The following is a 25,444-nucleotide window of genomic DNA, read 5'->3' as shown; positions in this document are numbered from 1 at the left end:
ATTAAATTTCATCCAGCCAGAGCAGAATTACTCATATCATTTCGAAACTTCTTTGCAGCTTCTTGTAGTGGCGACTTCTGCGAATTACGCTATGTCAGAGAGTTCTTGCAATATTTCGGCACGTGGTTTCTTTGTAGCTCAGAATAGGGCTTGCGTAGTTCAGTCGGTATAAACGAAGCCCTTTAATTAGAAAAACCTGGGTTAGAATCCCATATACGACGAGCATAATTTTTATTAATCCTCTTCAACTGACGGTGAGTTAGCAGGCCTAATATGGAGATGGCTGAACTTTTCCTCTAAGTTCCATGAACACAAAATAATACGGACATCAAATTATCGGACACGAAAGACAATAACTCGTTCCTTGAATATCTCCAGAGTCTTTGCGGTGTTTTTGGCTGCTATTTTTTTGTCGAGGATCATGGCATGCACTGCATCGATGTTTTCAGGTGTGATCTATGTGGAAGGTCTCTCTGACCTGGGAGCATCTATGTCTCAGGATGCCCAGCATTCAACTTGGCTACCAATCTAGCAATTGTTGGTTATAGTGGGGGCACAGTTCCCTAAAGTCTCACAGAAAGTTCGGTGAATCTCATTCAGGACTTTCTTGCAGCACGAAAAATGTGATGGCCCACATATGTGTGTGTCTTCGAATTTCTTCAAAATCTTTAACATGTCTTCTTACATATCCTAAATGAAAAAAGAATAAATTATTAGGAATTAAGGAAACATCGGCGTTAAAGGGTTTTAATATATGTACCTCCTTTTGGTTTATATCAGTTGCTTTAATATAATTTTTGTTCTAGGTGTTTATCAGAACTCTTCAGTTCCCCTCCCCCCTCGTACAGCTTGTTATGTTCAACTGATCCTTGGGCTACACCACTAGTAACTTACTCTTCTGGGATATCGCGTCCCCATACCCAACTTGCAAATATGTGTCAGGCAATCAGTCTCCGGTCGAGTGCACTAATGTATTATCCAATCCCATCTGTTCGACTTTAAATGCCAGGTTTCAATCTATCATAGGATTTAGCAAAATCTAAATATACCACAGTGTATGCATCTCGTTTTCAGAATTTACCTGTCTGGCTATTATAATAAATTACTATATTGCTAAAACACGATTTTCCTTTAGTAAACCCATAGCGTTCATCAATGGGGATACCACAAGACACATCGAAGTGATATATCACTTGGTGATATATCAACACGTCCTAGATGCTGATTGATATCGAGTTTGTTCAATTTCTCGTGTATGTCTCTCACTCACCATCAGTGTTCCTTCTGCCTCTCCACTGACCTCAAGTTCTGCGGGATGTTATTTTCACGAGGATCAAATACCTTATTCATTTGGCATCTCTACTACATCTGTCTCAGTGGATATCATTCAATGCAACCAGTTAGTTAGTTAACGATCGTGTATATCGCCCCGAAAAAATCTCTCAAAACAATTAAAAAAAAAAAAACATGTACGCACATTTTCACTCCACATGCATTTAATTCATTTTTCGGTGAACTGTATTTTCGACGAATTGTGATTTTTCGATGAATTGTTGTTTTTCGATCAATTGTGTTTTCGATTAACTGCTGATCGGTGAATTGCTTTTTCGAGGAATTTCCCTTCGATGAATTGCTTTTTCGATCAACTGTTGTTCGATGAAATGATTTTCGATGAATTGTTTATTCGGCGAATTGACTTTTCGATTAATTGTTTTTCGGTGAACTCTCCGGATACCCACACAGACTATGCAACGGTATATGGATCTGTGATTGAAGATTCAGAATACTTAACTCACATCGCATTGAGTGAAATAAAAGAAAATATTATATAGAAAAGCTAAGGGATGCATTATATATCCTCCTATTCACTAGTTCCCGAAATATCCACCAGATGGTAGCGCTGTACGGTATTTCAGTGCAGGTAATCTAATGGAATAATATTAGATAGTAGCATGTATAAGTCAAAGCATATTATTCTAATATTGTTACTGATGCTTAACGATATTACCATTAATAATTATCTTTACCTCTTTAACACCACATCTCGAAAAGTTAGCCTTAGTTCATTAATAGTCATGTGATGAATATATAATTGGATATCGACGCAGACAGATCGACAATGTAGCTTCAATAGAGAAAGGCAATAGGAACGAAGATACAAATGCAATCTTTGGAGCTTTGTTTTAATAAACAATGTTGTGGAAATTAATAATCTCAGGCCTGTTTCACAAGCCTCTGCTTTGAATCAGAATGGGATATACATCTAAGTAACTTGTTATGGCAAATTTGGCTGTGCTGATGTGTCGAAGAAAATATCCATTTCTTAGATCTTGAAAGCATTTATCTAGAATCCCTTATTTTTCTAGGGAAAGAAGCAAATCTTGTTCTTTTATAAATTAAATTACAATTCCTTAGTCTTTTTTATGGAATGCGACATTAGTAGTTTCCATTGTATCAACATTATCACGAATGGCTCTCACTGTAGATTCATTTAGTCCCGTGGCCCTTTCAATGTCAATGCTACGTTCAATTCTATCAAATCGATTCAGAACTTCTAATTCTACGTCTAAAAAATGGAATTTCCTTGGCATTTTCCCTCACTCGGTCTTTATTCATATTCTTCTTTTCACTCTTAGTTTACTTTCTTTTTTTCTTGCTGAAAGGGCGCAGAAGTTATTTACAAATAAAGACAACACTGTATATATATATATATCAAAAAGATAGCAGGTACACAAAATGGACAAAGTGAACTATAGGGCGATGGCAGGAAACAATGCGCATGTGCAGATTCTTAATTTTTTAAAGAACCTGGCACATAACTGGATAAGCAATTTGCCTTTTCATTATTAGCGTAATTGAATTATACTAAACAGAATTCATAAATTTCATAGGACTTTGTATTTATTTATTTATTTTTAATTAATTTTTATGTTAATTTAATCACAAAAGGTTGTCAAGTTAAACGATATTTAATATCTTAGGAGGCTAAAATTAAATAATCCAGAAATACGATTGTACAGATCAAACGTAAAAGTTTTCAATATACTTTCTCCAATAATCATGGCCAATATACTTTATTATTTTTATCTTTTAATTACAAATATTTATAATATATATATATATATACATATATAACTTACAAATAAATAAAGAATTATGTATATATTCTAAGTATCATTATCTTTAACTATATATTTATATATAATTATATAAATACACCTTAATTAAAATCATATATATATATATAGTATACTAGTAAAGTTAATTACTAGTATGTTTATTGATTGGGTGGATCCATCGACCGTGAGATGCGGTGATTGATTCATTCAATCCAAAATCCAATACTCTTGGAGGGTAGTGGATGGCAATGTTGTAGCCAATGAAGTTCTAACTGAGGCTCGGCTATTGCTGTTACCCTCCTGCCATGATCAGAGCTTTAATAGCTCAATAACACCTTATCCCTACACTGTCCTCTACAGATAACGGGAAAGATGAAAAGCATTCTTGCTTCGCCCCTTTAAGCCAGTCCTTATAAGGACTAGTATGTTTATGAGGTGAATCAGGTTGAAAAGGAACGAGTCCTTTTTAGGACTTCCAGGGTAACAAATGGCAATGCTGTAGCCAATGAAGTTTTAACTGAGGCTCGGCTATTGCCGTTACCCAGCTATGACTAGAGCTTTTTAGCTCAATAACACTCTATCCACACAGATTTACTTCATTCAGATGACGGGATAAAGAGTCAAGGACTCAGTCCATCGTCCAGTTCTTTTAAGAACTAGTATGTTTATGGTGGGGATGGAGAGATGCGGTGATTGATTCATTCAATCCAATACCCTTGGAGAGTAATGGATGGCAATGCTGTAGCCAATGAAGTTCTAACTGAGGCTCGGCTATTGCTGTTACCCCCTGCCATGATCAGAGCTTTAATTGCTCAATAACACCTTATCCCTACACTGTCATCTACAGATAACGGGGAATATGAAAAGCATTCTTGCTTCGCCCCTTTAAGCCAGTCCTTTTAAGGATAAGGTATGTTTATGGTTCAGAGTCCTTTTTAGGACTTCCAGGGTAACAAACCAATGCTGTAGTATGTTTATGATGATGCGGACGATAAAAAAAGTTCTTTTTAGGACTTCCAGGGTAACAAATGGCAATGCTGTAGCCATGGAAGTTTTAACTGAGGCTCGGCTATTGCCGTTACCCAGTCATGACTAGAGCCTTTTAGCTCAATAACGCTCCATCCACACAGATTTTCTTCATTCAGATGACGGGATAAAGAATCAAGGACTCAGTCCATCACCCAGTTCTTTTAAGAAATGCTTATGATGAGGAAATGGTTTCAATAGATGAATCAATCGACCGTGAGATGCGGTGATTGATTCATTCAATCCAATACCCTTGGAGGGTAATGGATGGCAATGCTGTAGCTAATGAAATTCTAACTGAGGCTCGGCTATTGCTGTTACTCTCCTGCCATGATCAGAGCTTTAATTGCTCAATAACACCTCATCCCTACATTGTCCTCTACAGCTAACGAGGAAGATGAAAAGCATTCTTGCTTCATCCCTTTAAGCCAGTCCTTATAAGAACTATAATATGGATGCTTATGATTATGAGATCTTAATCTTATGATTCTAATATTATTCTAGGGTTCTATTAATGTTCTACTGATTAACAACATATTTATTCATTTCAAGCCATTTAGCTCTGTAACGTGTTTAAAACTAACGCTATATGTAATCGCATTCGCAAATATTTTCTACTTTTTTTTAGTTTTTATTCTAATAATTCTTTGTTAAATATATTTTTACGGAAAATTCTCGTTAAGTCGTGATTTTGATGTCTTTCGCACAAAAGCTTTCATGAAACGTTTCCGTCTGTCTGTCTCACTGAAACTCTTCCCATCCTATTCTGCCTAAGAAAGATTTGTAGTCAACATTGAAAAAGATAGAGTTTAAGTATCATTCCATAAAACAAAATTCCGTAGAGATGCATTATAAGCTTCAAGAAAGTGTTAGTTATAACTGAAATGAAGTGTCACTCACCCAATAAGGAGAAATGTTTCTTTTATTTCCTACTCAAGTACGTACTTTGAAAGGGGAAACATGTTCAAACATTAAGACTCGTTAGGTGAGTTGCGTCAATTGCTACACGATATGATCATAATAAATAGCTGTGAATCATATTCAACTTTTTTTTTTTAAATTTTACTTCCAACAAAGAGCGCTTTTGCTATTAAAAATTATCTTAATGGGTTTCAGTGTCCGTGTGGTTTTAGCTTCCCGAACAATGCAAGTGTATCTGGTAAGTCATTTTAAGAGCAATTTTTCTGTCAGTCAGTTGTCTCACGTTACAAATCAATCCAAATGGCAAATCTCTCCGAAGTTTTCTATTTCATAAGATTCTCATATAACTCGAAATATTAGAAGTAAGTATTCTTTGATGGGGCATAAACTGTCGAATTTCAAGGAATCAAAAATATATAATTTGATGTATTTTTAGCGCTCCTGACAGAATAAAAAAAATACATGTCTCGTTTTCCTTTATGCTTTATTTTTTAACTTTAGTAAAATATAATCGACCAATTTTCATGCAAATTTGCATACTAGTAACTTAGCTCTTGTAAATGAAATAAAAGTATTGATTTGTAAAAATATTTCATAAAAAAAATCAAAATCTTATAAAAGGGTAATTTTTTTTAGTGGGAAAAATCACGAAAGGTGCTAATGTTAAATCAGAATAGTACTAACATAATTATGATTTTGCTTATTTATATGTCCTTATAGTCCTTATAAGGACTAGCTTAAAGGGGCGAAGCAAGAATGCTTTTCATCCCCCCGTTATCTGTAGAGGACCGTGTAGGGATAAGGTGTTACTGAGCAATTAAAGCTCTGATCATGGCAGGAGGGTAACAGCAATAGCCGAGCCTCAGTTAGAATTTCATTAGCTACAGCATTGCCATCCATTACCCTCCAAGGGTAATCACCGCATCTCACGGTCGATCTCCCATAATTTGTGTTCTCCTATTTGTATGTAGGACGCAGGACGCAGGACATATATGGCGCAGAGGGTGAAGCTTGACGATTTTCATATTCCCTGTTGTCTGTTTCGGTAGCAGTGATGGGAGAGATTTGTGAGCTATTTTAGCTCGCCCTGAGTGGGTAGAAGTGGTTATTCGTCATTGAGTGTTAGGATGGATTTCGGTCTTTTATGTTTCCAGTGGTCATTACCGTCATAGTTTCCGGCTTGCTGTATTAGTTGGTTTGGATGCGTAGATATCTTCATAAAGAATTTTTCTGCTAGTGAGCGTAATAGTGGAGAGATGTAGGGGATATTTATGTCCCGGTGGATCTGGGCGTTCCTGATGAACCACGGAGCGTCCAGTATCATTAACAGGCACTTGTTCTGTAGTCTTTGTAGCTTGAGGATATTTGTCTTGGAGGTATGGCTCCAGTCTGGGGAGGCGTATATAACTGTGGGACGGATCACTGTCTTGTACAGTAGAATTTTGTTTCTTGAGCTTAGTTTGTTGTATCTGTTGATCATGAGGCGATAACTTTTGAAGCTTTGGTGCTTGTGCTCTTGCTGTGGCTGTTGAAGCAAAATCGCTTATCGAGAAGTATTCCGAGGTATTTTGCTTCAGTTTTCCAGGGAATTTTAGAGTTGAACAGGGTGATGTCTCCTTTGGGGGATGCTCGTCTTCTTGTGAAGAGTATCGTTTTGCTTTTCTGGGGATTTAATTGTAGTCGCCAGTCTTTAAACCATTTTTCTAGATTCAGGATGGTGTCTTGTAGTTTTTTGGTAACGAGATGTGTTTGGCGGGATCTGGCTAGAATAGCCGTGTCATCTGCATGAAGGGCGATGGTGGATGTGAGAGGATTTTGAGGGATGTCTGCCATATAGATGTTGAAGAGGATCGGGGCTAGCAGTAATCCTTGAGGAACTCCAACGAGGATTTTCCGTTGGGTTGAGACTGTTTCATTGATTTTTACTTGCATCCTCCTGTTGGAGAGGTTCTATTTATATGTTCTAAAAGTTCTAAAAAGAACTGGGCGATGGACTGAGTCCTTGACTCTTTATCCCGTCATCTGAATGAAGAAAATCTGTGTGAATGGGATGTTATTGAGCTAATATCTCTAGTCATGGCTGAGTAACGGCATTAGCTGAGCCTCAGTTAAACCTTCATTGGCTACAGTATTGCCATCCGCTACCCTGGAAGTCCTAAGAAGAACTGGGATGTTCCTTTCCTCATTTTGATCTCTATTTGTATGTAGGACGCAGGACGCAGTACATATATGGCGCAGAGGGTGAAGCTCGACGCTTTTCATATTCCCTGTTGTCAATTTCGGGAGCAGTGATGGGAGAGATTTGTGAGCTATTTTAGCTCGCCCAGAGTGGGCAGAAGTGGTTATTCGTCGTTGGGTGTTAGGATGGATTTCGGTCTTTTATGTTTCCAGTAGTCATTACCGTCATAGTTTCCGGCTTGTTGTATCAGTTGGTTTGGATGGATAGATGTCTTCATAAAGAATTTTTCTGCTAGGGAGCGTAGTAGTGGAGAGATGTAGGGGATATTTATGTCCCGGTGGATCTGGGCGTTCCTGATGAACCACGGGGCGTCCAGAATCATTCGCAGGCATTTGTTCTGTAGTCTTTGTAGCTTGAGGATGTTTGTCTTGGAGATATGGCTCCAGTCTGGGGAGGCGTATATGACTGTGGGACGGATCACTGTCTTGTACAGTAGTATTTTATTTGTTGAGCTTAGTTTGCTGTGTCTGTTGATCAAGGGGTATAGCTGGGCGATAACGTTTGAAGCTTTGGTGCATATGCTCTTGATGTGGCTGTTGAAGCATAATCGCTTATCGAGAAGTATTCCTAGGTATTTTGCTTCAGTTCTCCAAGGAATTTTGGAGTTGAACAGGGTGATGTCTCCTTTGGGGGATGCTCGTTTTCTTGTGAAGAGTATCGTTGTACTTTTCTGGTGGTTTAATTGTAGTCGCCAGTCTTTAAACCATTTTTCTAGATTCAGGATGGTGTCTTGTAGTTTTTTGGTGACGAGAAGTGGTTGACGAGATCTGGCTAGAATAGCCGTGTCATCAGTATAAAGGGCGATGGTGGGTGTGAGAGGATTTTGAGGGATGTCTGCCATATAGATGTTGAACAGGATCGGGGCTAGCAGTGATCCTTGAGGAACTCCAGCGAGGATTTTCCGTTGGGTTGAGACTGTTTCATTGATTTTGACTTGCATCCTCCTGTTGGAGAGGTATGATTTGATCAGGCGTATCATGTTTAGTGGAAGGTTAGCGATGATAAGTTTGTAGAGGAGGCCTTGGTGCCAGATCTTATCGAAGGCCTTTGAGATGTCTAGGAAGACAGCTCCAGTGTGTTGATTCCAATTGAATCCTGTGGTGATGTATTCTACCAGTCTATGGATTTGATGGGTGGTACTGTGATTTTGACGGAAGCCGAATTGTTCTTCTGGAGTGATTCTATTTGTATGTTCTTAAAGTTCTTAAAAGAACTGGGCGATGGACTGAATCCTTGACTCTTTATCCCGTCATCTGAATGAAGATAATCTGTGTGGATGGGGTGTTATTGAGCTAAAAAGCTCTAGTCATGGCTGGGTAACGGCAATAGCCGAGCCTCAGTTAAAACTTCATTGGCTATAGCATTGCCATTTGTTACCCTGGAAGTCCTAAAAAGGACTTTTGGCTTTCCAAGCCTTGTGTCGGAAAACCAAACCAAGTCTCTATTTGTATGTCTAAATGATCTGATAATAAGAATATCTTATATAATATCTTTTCTTAGGTGTCAAATCATTTTGTGAAAGTCATATCTTAGAACCAAAGAATTACCTCTTGTTATTCTGAGAGATGATTATTTTCATAACTCGAATACCTTATTAAATTCAATTTTTTGAAAATCCACAAGCTACGGTGTCTCCATCTTAAGTTTCGGATATTAATTAGCAATTTATCATATGAAAATTAATATTGCACATTTCTCTGTTGGGTACTGTACGGCTTTGCCTGTTGTTATATATGATTTTCTGTAAGTACTTGTTTAGTGACGTGTTTAGTATTTTGTTTTTAATCTTGAAGCCTGTTGTAAGAATCAATCTCCAACTACTTACTAAAACTTAAGTCAATGGTTAGTTCAGGAAGGCGTAATAATATCTTTTATTCTGTGAGCCTGTAAAATTAATACATAATATTATTCTAATAAAACTAATAATATACGTCCTCTGCACAAGCTGCAATGTTCCGATATATATTAAAGAATCCTATCTATACTCAAGTGAACAATACCTGGTATTGCCCTCATGCTATTAAATTATATTAGATAACAATGCGTTAGAAATTTCGTAGAAATTTATAACGCATTATAAATTTCTACGTGTTATAACTGCAATGCATTTCTAAAATGCATTCCAGTTATAAAATTTATAACTGCAATGCGATTTTGGAAAACGTTACACATTTCCAAAGGACGAAGTTAAGGAATTAATGTCCAGTGTTTACAGAAAACTATGCAAAGAGACATTTCATAATGGAATATATTCACCCCAAACTTCGATGCAGCTCGCACAATGTCGTACTATTCCTAGCACCAAGTAATTCAGACGTTCTTGAGGCAAACTCGCCCACTACTCCTTCAGAGCAAGGATAAGGCCGTGTTAGTTTTTTTGGAGGAGACTATCGAGCAGCAATGCGTCTCCTTATCCTCCCAATTGTTTTCTATGGGGATGAGATCCGGGAAGCATGTTAGCCATTCGATTTAGTTGATATTCCCAGTCTTCACAAGCATCACCACTGCTCGTGTAAGATGTGGTGTTGTCAGCCATTAAAATGAAGTCTTCGCGTACAGCATCAAAGAACAATCGAACGTGACGTTGAAGAACTTCGTTGCAATATCGTTCACCAATCATAGTCCCTTTTTCTAGCACTTGTAACTCGGTGTGTCCATTAAGCATAATGTCTCCCCACACCACGGCCTCAGCACCGCCGTATTTATCCCTTGGTAAGCAGCATCACTTTCACGCCAGATGAAGTGTCGTCTAGAATCGGAGGAAAGACTAAAAACGACTTTCGACTGTAAAGAGCACATCAGCCCCACTGGTTTCTTGTCCGATTTTTATGGATACAACACCATCATGCGAATATGCTCTACAATGAGCTGTGGTTACAGAAACGGAGACTACAGGCCTTGTGTATAGGCCTACGTTTTGCGGACGTCTTGCCACATTTCTCGAGATATCCCCGTACCTGTGCTCGAATGGAACCGACTTGCAAGCTGACCTGCTGGGGTGCGTCGATTACGGTTTGCTGTTATAATCAAAAATCTGTCTTTATGCCCCGTAGAAGGGCAAGAGCGACCTCTTCTCAAACGTCTCGAGCACATACCATTGGTTTGAAACGCTGCCCTGAGCCTGGATACAAAGCTATTGTGAGATTTCAAACTCTCTGGCAATATCAGTAATTTAGCGGCCTTCTTCAAGCGTTCCAATAATTCTTCCCTGTGAGAAATATATAGACGATGCCTTTGAGACATTACAAGGCATCCAAATTTACAACTTTATTCCTTCACGAAAAGAGCTTCCTTCAAACACAATTCGCTTAGAGCAGCCTTTTGCCTTTCATACTGTTGAGTGCTACCACGTAACCCCTTTGCGCGCGATTTGAAAATTTGAATGTATACCCGCTTTCTACTTGAAATCGTCAGTTACACAAATTGCCACAAACTGATTCGTCTGAATTCGCGGTTGTAATATTCAGAAATAGTCATCTTTAGGTTTTGGACACCAGTACAGTATAGTATCTCTAGTGAAACTTGTATTGTAATATCCTGTTGGTTTATTAATCTCAGAAACTTTTGGTGTGTCTTTTTGCAAATATTTCCCCCTTTTTCAATTTCTACTAAAAGTAAACTAGCATAATGATTATGACTTTCTTAATTTCTTCCTGAGATGTAGCTATATTACTTTTATATATCATTTAATTGAATAACTCTCATATTCTTTCTATCGGCGTTTATTCTTCTGTAAAAGAGAATGATAAAGAGCTTCTCATTAAATATGTCTGTCTAGGTTTTGTTTCAATCACTGTAACTATATCTGGTTCCTGAAAAGGATCATACATAAGTTTCAAAAAGCACATCAGTTATTATGTGTATGGAGAAGTGGTTCAGGAAAACAATTCCGATGTTTCTTGAATAGCTGGCAATAGTAGTCCTTAAGGTGAAACAATATGAAGAGGGCTGTTCCGTAGAACAAATGTAATGGGATGAAACAGAAGGACGAGATGTTTAAAATGTATGTGGATGCTGATAGCAACTGCGCATGTAGTAGTAGTTTGCATATCTGCTTTCAAACAACAGGCTGCGGGTTCGAATCCTACTCTAAGCATGTGTGTTTATGATTGCCACTTTAAGCTAGTCCTTATAAGGACAACATACTGTCCTTATAAGGACTGGCTTAAAGGGGCGAAGCAAGGATGCTTTTCATCTTCCCCGTTATCTGTAGAGGACAGTGTAGGGATAAGGTGTTATTGAGCTCTGATCATGGCAAGAGGATAACAATAATGGCCGAGCCTCAGTTAGAACTTCATTGGCTACAGCATTGCCATCCATTACCCTCCAAGGGTATTAATCACCGCATCTCACGGTCGATCCGTCCACATACTGTCCTTATAAGGACTGGCTTAAATGGGCGAAGCAAGAATGCTTTTCATCTTCCCCGTTATCTGTAGGGGACAGTGTAGGGATAAGATGTTATTAGGCTATTAAAGCTCTGATATCTGTAGAGGACAGTGTAGGGATAATGTGTTATTGAGCTATTAAAGCTCTGATGTAGAGGACAGTGCTGGGATAAGATGCTATTGAGCTATTAAAACTCTGATCATGGCAGGAGGGTAACAGCAATAACCGAGCCTCAGTTAGAACACTTCATTGGCTACAGCATTGCCACCCATTACCCTCCAAGGGTATTAATCACCGCATCTCCCTCATATATATATATATATATATATATATATATATATATATATATATATATATATATATATATATATATATATATATATATATATATATATATATATATATATATATATATATATATATATATATATATATATATATATATATATGACAGAATGATCATTGACTCGGTTAACATACATAGTTTTATGAAAAATATTGAATGACTAGAACCGAGATTTAATTAAAAAGGTTTTAATATAAACATACTACTAGTTTCGGCCTGTAACAGCCTTCTTCAGGTGACATTATAAAAGAAAAAACACTAAACATTGAAGGTTAAAAGACTATGAACATCATAGACAGTCTTTATACATAATTAGCATTAAAACGTAATGCTATACATAATATGCTAATTATGTATAAAGACTGTCTATGATGTTCATAGTCTTTTAACCCTCAATGTTTAGTGTTTTTTCTTTTATAATGTCACCTGAAGAAGGCTGTTACAGGCCGAAACTAGTAGTATGTTTATATTAAAACCTTTTTAATTAAATCTCGGTTCTAGTCATTCAATATTTTTCATAAAAATATATATATATATATATATACTGTTCTTAAAAGAACTGGGCGATGGACTGAGTCCTTGACTCTTTATCCCGTCATCTGAATGAAGAAAATCTGTGTGGATGGGTGTTATTGAGCTAAAGCTCTAATCATGGCTGGGTAACTGCAATAGCCAAGCCTCAATTAAAACTTCATTGGCTACAGCATTGCCATTTGTTATCCTGGAAATCCTGAAAAGGACTTGAGGTTCTTGGATATTCATATATATACTGTATACTGTATATACTGTATCTCAGCAATTTCATTAAAGGACTAAATTTTTTATTTTAGGAATAGGTGTATTTATGTAATAAACATTTATCTAGGTAATATAATTAAGTTTTGAATAAAAATTAAAATCTTTTATTAAAAGATATATTTCATTATTATTTTATAAGTACTTTTTATTTTTATTATATATAACGGGTGATTATAAAATAACGTCAAGTGTTCAGAGCCCTCTAGGCGAGTAATATATTGGACGAAACACACCAATATTCGGTAGACGTACACATGAGGATTCGATTTAACGAAAAAAAAAAAAAATAGTATACCAAAAGTCGCCAATAGGGGAGATTTTGTCCCTGCCAAATTAATTTTAGTAGATGTGACTAATGAATGACTAAATGGCAAATGAGAGACAGCACACATACATTTCATGACGTTTATTGTTAATTACAAATGAGGTTCAATATGACCACCATTCTGATGTGGACATTTATTCAGGAACTACATACGGTGCACGACATTTTCCACAATGGCTCGCAACATATCGGAATTGATTTGTCTCTCGTGTAATGTTATTCGATCTTTCAAAGTTGGAATATCGGGTACATCTCCTTGATACACAATGCTTTTAAGAAATCCCCACAGCCAAAAGTCACAAGGATTGAGATCAGGCGATCCTCGTTGCCATGGCGTGGGAAATACATGACTAATGATTCGTCTGTCAGAGAAATGTTGTCGCAAAACACGCTGTACCTGAAGTCCGATGTGGGGTGGTACACCATCCTGCATGAAGATGGTCGAATCGAGACATCCTCTTTACAGCAGTTTTGGACCACAAAGTTCTATAGCATATTGGCATACCTGTTAGCATTGACGAAACGCGTCGCTGGTACATTTTGGCGATTTTCCTCATAAAAGTATGGACCGATGATAAAAGATGCCGTAAATCCGCACCACACCATGAATTTGGGCAAATGGATAGGCATCTGCAGACAGCGTGGGAAATACACGGATTAGTTGCAGCTCAAATGCGACAGTTGCGTGTGTTAATATCCCGTTCAAATAAAAGTGCGCTTCGTCACTCCATAAAATCTGCCACGGCCATGCATCATCCACTTCCATGCGCGCTAAGAATCTCAAAGATAAGTTGATTCGTGTGGTCGCATCACCAGGGAGCAATTCTTGAACATAACTGATTTTATAGGGTAAAACTTCAATATCTGATGTAGGATTTTCCACACCGTTGTGTATGCGATATCCGTTTGCCGGGATATTGCTCGTGCACTACTGGTACCCTGCACATTCGTCATCTCCTGTTCCACAATAGCAGTTGCAACTTGTTCAACTTGTTGGTGATTGATTGGTTTGCGTCCCCTGCCTACCTACACTACTAGAGTTCCAGTAGTTTCAAATCGCGGAATCAGTTTTCGTAAGTTTGTACGCTAATCGGCCCTTTTCGTAAATTTTTCATACGCTGAAAATCACGAAGACAAGCCCTGGCATTGTTGTTCCGCTGATAATAGAGTTTGACTAACAAAGCACGCTCACGTAAGGTAAGAGGCATCGAAACAGTTCGTCTATGAATGATAAGAAATCTCACAGGTTTTCCTTTTATTGCATGATCGCTCACAAGAAACGCGATAATGCAAATTAATGCATTTTACGAGAATAAACAGCGCCAAAATTTCCCCTGTTGGCGACTTTTGGTACTTTTTTTTTTTTTCGTTAAATCGAATCCCCATGTTCCACTGTGTACGTCTATCGAATATTGGTGTGTTTTGTCCAATACATCACTCGCTAGAGGGCACTGAACACTTGACGTTATTTTATAATCACCCGGTATATATATATATATTATAAGATTATTCTCGCAATATGGTTTTCCATATTGAGAGTTTCTTTTTTTATTTATATCATATTACAGAGTATGTAGCTAATTACTCTTTCAACATTACTATTCTATTTTATTTGGTTTTACAAAATGACTTAAGATTCTCCATAAAGGAAAAGGTAATAATTTGGATCATTTTCTTTGCTGAGAAGTAATTTAATTTCCCTAATTCTTTATTAATAGCTCTGTCTGTCTTCTTGTCATTTTGATGGGTTTCTTTTAAACAGTAAATATTTCAAAGAAAAAAAAGTTTTAGAAATTTGATTTCTCATATAGTTTGATTTTATAGGCTATTTAACAACCGAATTTTATCCAGAAAATTCACTTTTAGTTTATTCTAATCTTTTCATCTTTACTTGGCTCACACCTATAAACTTCTAGATATTGCTTGGAAATGATATGTATTTGCGTCATCCTGAGATGACGACTGCGATTTCGACAATATAATTTTTCTCTTTTACAATTTCTATTGCCAAATCACTCCGTCTTTACATTGGCCTCTTCTATCACTACAAGAGAATTCAAATATTTTACACTAGCTGAATATATCTCAACACAGATGAAGGAATGTTTTCCCATCAGTTTCTCGTTAACTTCTCTACGCCCAATAGGATCTGGTCCCATTTTTTCTTTATTTAATGACATCCTTGCAATTTTTCACTTCTCTAAAAAAGTCTCTCTCTCTCTCTCTCTCTCGCGCGCGCGCGCGAATGCTCTACACACTCAAAGAAGTATCTTTTTTGCGAAGGTCATAACTACACTAGTGCTGAATTAAAGTTCTACCAATAGGAGTATTTTCTCCGTAGATTTTTTTCATTTTCTGATTCAACATATAATAAAATAATGAATTGCATTATAATTTAGATACATTTAATGAAATATTATTATTACTGTATTTTACTACTATTTATTTAATTCATAAAATTATGGAATTATGCAATGAATTGTTTAATGTTCACATATTTATATTTTTGTTTTTTGAATCCATAAATATACAAAATATATTTTGAAGTTTCACAACTCATAATAATAAAAATAAATATATTTCTTTATCTGTTATTGTATTGATAGCATAATAATGATAGTATAAATAATAGTATAAATAATAGTATGATTGAGTAGCAAATACAATTGTTCAACATTCAGGTTATAATATTACACTATAATTATAGTATGATTTTTAATACCAGTGACTCTCCTCAACTTTCAAGAACTCTATTAGTGAGGTCTACATGAAATTGTTTACTGAATTCTTTCTATTTTTATACTAAGTGTTAATTAGTTTTATTTATAAAATAAAAATTGAAGTAGTAATATAATTAAATTAATAATTAATAAATGCCTTTAACTAAATATAAAAATATATTATATTTAGTTATTTAAAAACACCTTTTTTATTTTTATACCAGTTTTAATGATAATTTTAAATATATTAAATATATATATATGAAATATATTAAATATACAAAATATATTTGGAAGTATTACAACTCGTAATAATAATAAAAATAAATATATTTATTTATCTGTTATTCTATTGATATTCTATTGATATAGCATAATAATGATAGTATAAATAATAGTATGATTGAGTAGCAATTGAGTAGAGGTTATATATATATATATATAACCTCTCTCTCTCGCTCTCTCTCTATATATATATATCTATATATATATATATATATATATATATATATATCTATATATATATATATATATATATATATATATATATATATATATATATATATATATATAATTATATATATATAATTATATGTACATAATTGAGATGGAAGGGATCAATCGACCGTGAGTTGCGGTGATTGATGATTCATTCAATCCATACCCTTGGAGGGTAATGGTTGGCAATGCTGTAGCCAATGAAATTTTAACTGAGGCTCGGCTATTGCTGTTACCCTCCTGCCATGATCAGAGCTTTAATTGCTCAAAACACCTTATCCCTACACTGTCCTCTACAGAAAATGGGGAAGATGAAAAGCATTCTTGCTTTGCCCCTTTAAGCCAGTCCTTATAAGGACTATAAAGATATAATTGAGATACAAAAATCTTCTTCTCGAAGATCTTCCTTATAGTTTTTTTCTAGGAATTTCAGACGATACATTTATAAATATATTATTATAATATGATATAATATATTATATAATAATAATAATAATATAATAATAATATTATTATTATAATAATATTATATTATAAATAACTAAATTATATTTAGTTATTTAAGAACACCTTTTTTATTTTATACCAGTTTTAATGATAATTTTAAGTAGAGGTCAGATATAATTGAGATACAAAAATCTTCTTCTTGAAGATCTTCCTTATAGTTTTTTTCTCGGAATTTCAGACGATAAAAGAAAAAAAGAGCAGATGACATCAATAAATCGTTAGAATAAAAATCGAATTGAAAAAAGTTAAACACAAAATTAAATGACACATAAAAAGTTTGGTGAAATAGGCCAGATATTTCTTCTCCTTTGTTATATACACCCTGGCATGTTTTTTCTTTCTCAGTTCAAAAATTTGGCTTGCCTGACCTGTGTAGGCTAGACCACAACACATTGTATGTTATACACACCTGGACGATTGTAGAAGACAATACTGCCCTTGAGGAGAAGGCTACGAATATTTTGGAGATTCTTGAAAGTTAATCGAATGTTGTGATACCTGAGCAGGGTAACAATCTTGATAGACAGATGACCAAGAGGAGTAACTTATGCAATTTATTATATGTTGACTTATACAACTATGGAGCTACATAAATAACATGATTTACCGTTCTTTCCGCCGTCGTTGTCTTTCCTGAGAGCTGGCTAAAGGGAAAAAAATTAATATTTATATAACTTGAAATCCAACGAAAATATTTTTCTTCCTACTGGAAAAGTTGTAAACCACGTTCAAAAATTTCTATCTTGAAAAAGAAAGAAATGAAAGTAGATGGTGGAATCTGTAAGCATAAGAGAGAAATTTTAGTATTGTAATAGGTAGTCATAATAACTGTCACATCTTCCTTGTTAGCCTTGAGGATGTTCGGAGAGGCTCACGCTGTTGACTTGGACACCTTCACCAAATCCTATTATAAGAGAACTCTTTTTTTTCCCCACATATTAAGGAATCCATGAGTCATTTAAACACGTGGCTCCCTCAACAGAAACCAGGGGTTAATCCTAAGTGATGTCTAGAAATCGCTAATGATATGTCGTGGCACATCCGAATCACACTGGACAAAGAAATAGCTAACACGTGGCACGCGTTATTGTAGTGATTTGCGTTGGATAGCTGCTTTCTTCATTTTTTCTATTAAAAGCCCTGAAGAAACCATCACATTATAGGCACTGCAAAACTAGTCGATTGTATTATTTTATTGTAATTAACGACTAATGAAATTTTCCCCTGATATGAATATACTTATTTGTATTATTTGAGCAACTAGCACCTGTTTATTATTAAACGTTACGTCATATTATATGGATGTATTTATTTCCATCTATTAAAATACTGAAATTTTTGAACCTCATATTATTAAAATATCCTATTAAAATGACTGTTACAAAACGAAATACATCCTTCAATTAAGTCCTCTTTTATTAACTGAAAGTAATTTGATTTTTGTGTAACCATGTTTATATGCTCTTCAATAAACAATAATATGTTATATTAATAAATCTCTTATAAACAAAAAGGAAATTTACTTTATAAATTAGACTAAAAATTTTAATTCATGGACTTAAATATTCTGATAGTACATGCTAATATCCAAATACACCAATAAGTATTTTGGATATGAAGAATATTTCAATTTAACAAATCAAAATACTTTATTTATGGCGAGGGAAAAAGTCCTTTATAGGACTTCCAGGGTAACAAATGGCAATGCTGTAACCAATGAAGTTTTAACTGAGGCTCGGCTATTGCCGTTACCCAGCCATGATTAGAGCTTTTTAGCTCAATAAAATAACATAACACCCTATCCACACAGATTTTCTTCATTCAGATGACTGGATAAAGAGTCAAGGACTCAGTCCATCGCCCAGTTCTTTTTAGAACTACTTTATTTATCGGTGAAAAGTCCTTTTTAGGATTTCTAGGGTAACAAATGGCAATGCTGTAGTCAATGAAGCTTTAACTGAGGCTCAGCTATTGCCGTTACCCAGTCATGACTGGAGCTTTTTAGCTCAATGACACCCCATCTACACAGATTTTCTTCATTCAGATGACGGGATAAAGAGTCAAGGACTCAGTCCATCGCCCAGTTCTTATAAGAATTACTTTATTTATCGCTGTTCAAATATACCACTGGACATAGTACATTTGATTGAATCATATACCACTGGACATAGTACAGTTGATTGAATTATATACCACTGGACATAGCACAGTTGATTGAATCATACCCCTGTAACAGATGGATGCAGGTCAAGATAAATGGAACGATATCCACCCAGCGTCGTAACCTGGCAGGAGTTCCACAAGGATCCTTACTGGTCCCAATTCTGTTCTCAATATATATATGGCGGACATTCCGCACAACACAATGTCGTCCATCATAGCCCTATACGTATATGATACAGCGATACTAACCAGATCTCTTCAACCATATCTTGTCACCAAAATACTCCAACAAAACCTACTAATACTAGAGCAATGGTTCTCCAAATGGAGATTACAAGTAAACCCTCAGAAAAGCATAGCTATGCTCTTCACTAGAAGAACGGTATCTCCTAAAGGGGCCATTTCTTCCTGTTTATTACCAAAATTCCCTGGAAAACAGAAGCCAAAATACTTTGGTGTACTACTGGACAGAAGACCACCACATCAAAGTCGTATCTGCAAAGACATCGAACGCCATCGCCCAGCTCAACCCCCTAATTAATAGGAACAATAAATTAAACACTGGAATCAAATTGCTTCTCTACCAGTTGATGATTCGTCCGATAATCACATATGCTTCTCCAGCTTGGAGTCATACTGCCAATACTAATATTCTCAAATTGCAACCAGCATAAAACAAATGCCTAAATATGATTCTAAATGCTCCATGGTTTGTTCGGGATGTTAAACTTCATCGGCACACAGATATCCTTTATATCTACTCTTTCCTGCAATCTCTAGCAGCAAAGTTCTTCTTAAAGAATGTCTACAAACCCCAACGAACTGGTGCAACAAGCTACAAATTACCACAAAACTGCAGTTTCTGGCTTCACTTTTGGAACCAGCGACGTTATGCGTTATGCGGAGCCATCCAACAGTTGGTTACATTCTTCAGTAATATTTTTTTTTAAAAAATATATTTAATATAACTCTTAAATTACAGAAGGTTGTGTTATTGGAAATGTTGAAACTGGTTTTGTTTTGTTCTGGTAGTAGAAAAGATGGTATCTGTCTTTTCAGTCAAGGGGATCACGTGTTAGCACTCGACTTCATCCTATTACAGACTGCGTGTGTTCATCTTCGTTGGAAAGCTCCTATAAAGGTTACTCACGTCATTGACCGACATGGAACATTGGCGTTTCCCAACCGAAGGATAAAATGTCGCACCTTTACCAGTGAACTGCCGAAGCGCGCAGAAAGTAGTTCATACCGTTATTAAGAGGTTAGTGAAAGCTCTTAAGGAAAATCATCGTCAACGATTACTTTTTAATTATAATCAAAAGAAAAGGGCATTTTCACCGTGAGCTAATTATTACAAGAATATGCAATTAATCTGCTTACGCTTTTAATAACGAGAGCGAAGAAGTAGTACATCCCAAAGGGAGGATGAAGTCTTGAATATTTTAAGGATTCATTTGCGGGGAATTGCTCTAGTTTGATGTCTGGAATAACCTCTTCAACTTCTTAATTTTCCATATCCTGGAGTGATGGTGGTGAGAAGAAGAAAAGAGAGAACTGCAGTAAATTATTAAATTTTGTTGAACCTAATCGGCCATAGAGTAGGTTTCAATTCGTCAGTTTTGGCTGCTTCTGCTGCACTTACTCATAAGCAAGCTGCTTAACACATAATCGATCCTCCTTCTACAGAGTATGTAAGCTGATCGCTGTAAGCAGCGATCAGCTTAGATACCGCTTATGAATTTCATTTCATCACGCTTCGATTCTTTATTTCGTGCAATAAATCGCTGTTGTTGTGCTTTAACATTCGCCTATACACGTAAGGCAATGAGGAAGATGAATATTATCTGCCGATTACAATCTCTTTGGTTAATTTATTACCTAATTGTTACTTTACTTTTATGTCTTTATATATACTTTACATAGCTTGTATTAAATGTAATAGATATCCTTGTTTTTTCGTTAATACCCGACAGTTTTCCCTATTTATTTTATCAAAAGTTTTCTTATAATTTATAATTGGTTAAATACATACGTACATCTTCAAAGTCCACCTTTCTTAATTGGGTTGTGGGGACAGCAGCTGCAAGAGGAACTTCCAACGGTCACGATCCTCCGCCACCAAGATCAGGTGTTCTGGTGGGATTCCCAAACATGTCCACCTAAGGTTTTGGATATAATCTATCCAGCGAGTCCTTGACCTTCCACGTGGCCTCCCATCCTTCTGGCTTGGTAAAGAGGGCCTGTTGAGGGAGCCTCTCTTGTGGCATTCTGACCAGGTGCCTGGACCAACGTAACTGTGATCTATCAACACGGAGAAGTAGCGGTTGAGTATTGAGGGTTTCCCGAATTGCAGAGCTTCTGACTCTGTCGAGTCTTGTCAGCCCCGCAACCCCTTGAAGAAAACTCATTTCAGCTGCTTGGATTCGTGTCCGCATTCTTTCGGTCATTACCCAACTCTCATGACCATAGGTAAGGATGGGGACATAGACTGTATTGAAAACCAGCTTTGCCTTCTGGCTTAACTCCCGCTTCAATACTACCGAACGGCCAAGTTCCCGAAATATTGCGCTTGCTGAGTCAAGTCGAGTATCTAACTCTACGTCCCAGTTTCTATCACTCGTGAATATGGACCCAAGGTACTTAAACTTCTCCACCTGCCTCAGTGGGACTCCACTCACATGTAGATGGTTGTCTTGAGACCACAAATGTTTCAGTTTTAGCCATACTGTTCTTCATTCCGGCGTCTGCACAAATAGCTACAAACCTATCCAGGGCCTGCTGGAGGTCATCTGTGGAAGAGCTAAGCAGAACTAGGTCATCTGCAAAAAGCAGACGTCCAATGATACATGTTCCAATTCTGACACACTCGGTATCTCGGCTGTGCCTATCAATCCAGTCCATAAATATTATGAAAAGGAGGGTGACAAAACACACCCTTCCGGAGGTCAACAGAGAATGTGAAAGGTTCAGACTTTGTGCTGTTTACCCTGACACAAAACTCTGGGAATTCATACAAGGACTTGATGGCAGCTAATAGTTGGCCATCCACTCCATACCCTCTGTACTACTTGCCAAAGCTTATTCCGAGGAACTCGGTCATATACCTTCTCCAAGTCTACAAAACATGTATGTAGACATTCTTGACATATTCCCAAGATTTTTCAAAGACTTGTCTTAAAGTGCAGATTTGGTCAGTTGTGCTTCTAAAAGGACGAAAGCAACATTGTTCTTCCTGGAACTTTGACTCAAATGTGCTCTTGCACCTTATTTCCAAGCACCTAGCACATACTTTCCCAGGCAGGCTGAGCAGAGAGATGCCACGATAGTTGCTGCAATCTCTCTGGTCTCCTTTCTTGAAGACTGGTATTATTATGCCTGTCTGCCATTGCTTTAGTGCTCGTCCAGATATCCAAGCAGCCTGACACACTTGAGTCAGCCAGAAAACACCGTCTCGATTTAAGACTTATAGCATTTCGTGCCGAATTTCCTCATCATCGGCAGCCTTGCCCGATTTTAGCGATGACCTCTTCTGCTGTGAGACTAGTCATCGCTCCGATCTACACCTCTTGGATATCCACAACTGCTGGTCCACTTTGGTTAAGAATGCTCTCAAAGTATTCCCTCGATCGGTGGAGGATATCCTTCTCAGTTGTTAAAAGTGCACCATTGCCCTTGTGTGCATGATTTCCTCCCTCGAACGCGGCGGAGGGTACTTTGTTTGCATTTGCATGGGATGAGTCTAATCTTTCTCCAAAGGATTCCCAAGTCTTCTGCTTTGTTGTCTTTACTGCCTCATTAGCAGCTTTTCGCGCCTCAGCATACCGGAAAAGCATCCCAGGTGACCTGACCCTATAAATGGCTAAATGCGTCTCCATATTAAAGTATCGTCTGTTTTCAATAATTTATTTGAAAACAGATATTATCTATACATGATCATCCATGTATAAAACCATTTTGTTCTGGGAGTAGATTTTGTAATATATCTAAGTCTTTTATTCAAAATTTTACTATGTATCTCATAAGCTATATTTAATGAACTAAAACTTCCACAGTCACCACTGCTTTCTTTCTTAAATACAGATATAATCTTAGCTTGCGATCAACCTGATAGAACTATACGTTTCCTTCGAAAGTTATTGGTTAACTTTAAGAATCTTTGGTGTAAATATTCTCCACCATGCTCCAAAGCACTATATTTATGTCATTTAATATAGTTAATTTTATATTTTTGGTACCTTTATTGCTTATTTTAGTTCTGCCAATCTAATTGGTCATATATCAGTACTGATTTCTTTATTATTATGTTCTGCTAATATATTTAGATCAGGGGTGTCCAACCTTATAGCTTCCCTGGGCCACACTGGAAGAAGACGAGTTGTTTTGCCACACATAAAATACACTAACGATAGCTGATGAGCAAAATAACGTAGAATATATAGTTAACATAGTTAAGTAATTTAAACTTCATTAATTCATGAATTTTTATTATAAAAGTAAAAGACAAGACAGCAACATGAAATTAGTGAGGTGTTTGACATTGTTTATTTAGACACAAATGCTTCGATATTTGGTTCGATGAAAGTAGTTGCAATTCTCAGTGAGTTCTCAAGGTGCTCATCAGATATTTTGGTTCTAGTTTTATTCTTCGTGTGCTTCATCCCTGAAAATAGCTGCTCACAAATGTAGGTGCTTGCATATAGCGATGACATGAATAAGGCATGATTGTGAAGCGAGGGATATTTTTCTCTGGGAAGATATATCTGATAGAAGTCCAGTAAAGCGACATGATCAAATTTTTCTTTAAGTTGAATGTCAGATTGTAGCTCTATGCATTCCATTTGAAAATTGGCAGGTAAGATGTTCATGTCGACTGAAAATGGAGTTGCAAATATCCCAAAAGATTGATGATTTTTCCGGAAATCTTGAAACCTGTTCTGAAATTCCTGTATCAAATCGAAAAGCAAGGCTGCATATTTTTCGTTTTTTACAGGACTATGTTTGGCCAACGTGTCGAAATACATGAAACTGTTTGACTATAGTTTGAAACACTGTATTGATCAGTTGGTTTTCACCTTGAAGACGCATGTTTAACTCATTTAAATGAGCAGTCAAGTCTACTAAAAATGCCAAATCTGTGAGCCAGTTTTCATCGTCAAGTTCTGGCGCAAATTGTGTTTTTGATTCCATAAACGACTTGATTTCATTTCGCAAATCATAAAATCTTTTTAACCTTTTACCTCGACTTAACCATCTTACTTCCGAAAAGTAAATGATGTCCTCATAGTCAGCAACCATAAATTTAAGGAATTCCTGGAATTGGCGATGATTCAATCCCTTGGCGCTTATGAAATTTACAGCCTTGAGGACAATCTGCATGACATTATCCATCTTTAAAGCTTTTGCGCATGAATTTTCTTGGTGTCCTATGCAGTGATATTTCATCATACGTAAATTTTGGGAGGCAATTGCATCGTCTTCTATTAATTTTACAAGTCCATCTCTTTTACCTATCATCGAGGGGGCACCATCAGTAGCTATACCAGATATGTTCGCAATGGACAAAGAAAATCGCTTTAACGTATTTATCGCTGCTTCGCATAAATCTCTTGATTTAGTCGTGTCTTTTAATGGCACTAAAGAAGCCATTTCTTCAGTGATATTATATTCTTCCTCAATACCTCTAATAAAAATTGCCAATTGAGCTGTGTTAGTGACATCAGTACTTTCGTCTATCGCCAAAGCATAAAATTTAAAATTAGCAGCTCTACTTTCCAAATCTTTTTCGATAGATTTTCCTATTTCATCGATTCGCCTGGCTATAGTCTGGTGAGACAAATTGATTCTAGAAAAATCCCCTTTTTTATCAGGGCAAATTATATCCGCCATGCTTTCCATACATTGCTTAATACGGTTTTGATTTTTTTGCTATCAGGTTTGCAACCAAATAACTAGCTTTTACAATAGAATCCATTTCAGTTGTTATGTTTTAAAAAAAACTTTGTTGGGATGATAGAGTTTTATTCATTTCCGCTATTTTGTCTTTACGACACATTCCTTGACACGCATTAAATTTCGCAGCATGTTTTTGCGTGTAATGCATTTTCCAATTGTACTCTTTGAAAACTGGCACAAATTCCCTACAAATTAAGCAGATTGCCTTAGTATTTGCCTCGACAAAAAAAGTAGTCATCTGTCCACTTTTCGTTGAACAATCTTCCTTCTTCTATAATTTTTTTTTTTTTTTTGGTTCGGTTTTCTTTGGAGACGCTGTGGAAGCCATGCTGAAATAAAAAAAAAAAAATAGATTGAAAATTAAAAACCAAGGTTTAATAATCACCAAATCGCCAAATTTTTACTACTAAAGAATTACTCGTCAAATCAGCGTGCCCATGG

The 25,444-nt window shown here is 36.3% G+C and overlaps 1 protein-coding gene across 1 annotated transcript; it reads right to left on the bottom strand.

Annotated features, from left to right (window-relative positions):
• Positions 1–592: 592 nt before the first annotated feature.
• LOC150104931 (general transcription factor II-I repeat domain-containing protein 2-like) lies at positions 593–24,937 on the bottom strand. Its single transcript, XM_090395090.1, has 2 exons — positions 24,559–24,937; positions 593–690 (listed from the first exon to the last, which is right to left on the bottom strand). Exons 1-2 carry the CDS (start codon positions 24,935–24,937, stop codon positions 593–595), a joined length of 477 nt encoding a protein of 158 aa, XP_090251216.1.
• Between the last annotated feature and the right edge of the window lie 507 nt (positions 24,938–25,444).

The sequence above is a fragment of the Typopeltis vanoorti genome, chromosome 7, assembly GCF_054136105.1.
Source record: "Typopeltis vanoorti isolate ZY-2024b chromosome 7, IOZ_Tvanoo_1.0, whole genome shotgun sequence".
Classification (NCBI taxonomy): domain Eukaryota; kingdom Metazoa; phylum Arthropoda; class Arachnida; order Uropygi; family Thelyphonidae; genus Typopeltis; species Typopeltis vanoorti.
The sequence above is the reverse complement of the archived record's forward strand: the minus strand, read 5'-3'. Positions and strand labels throughout refer to the sequence as shown.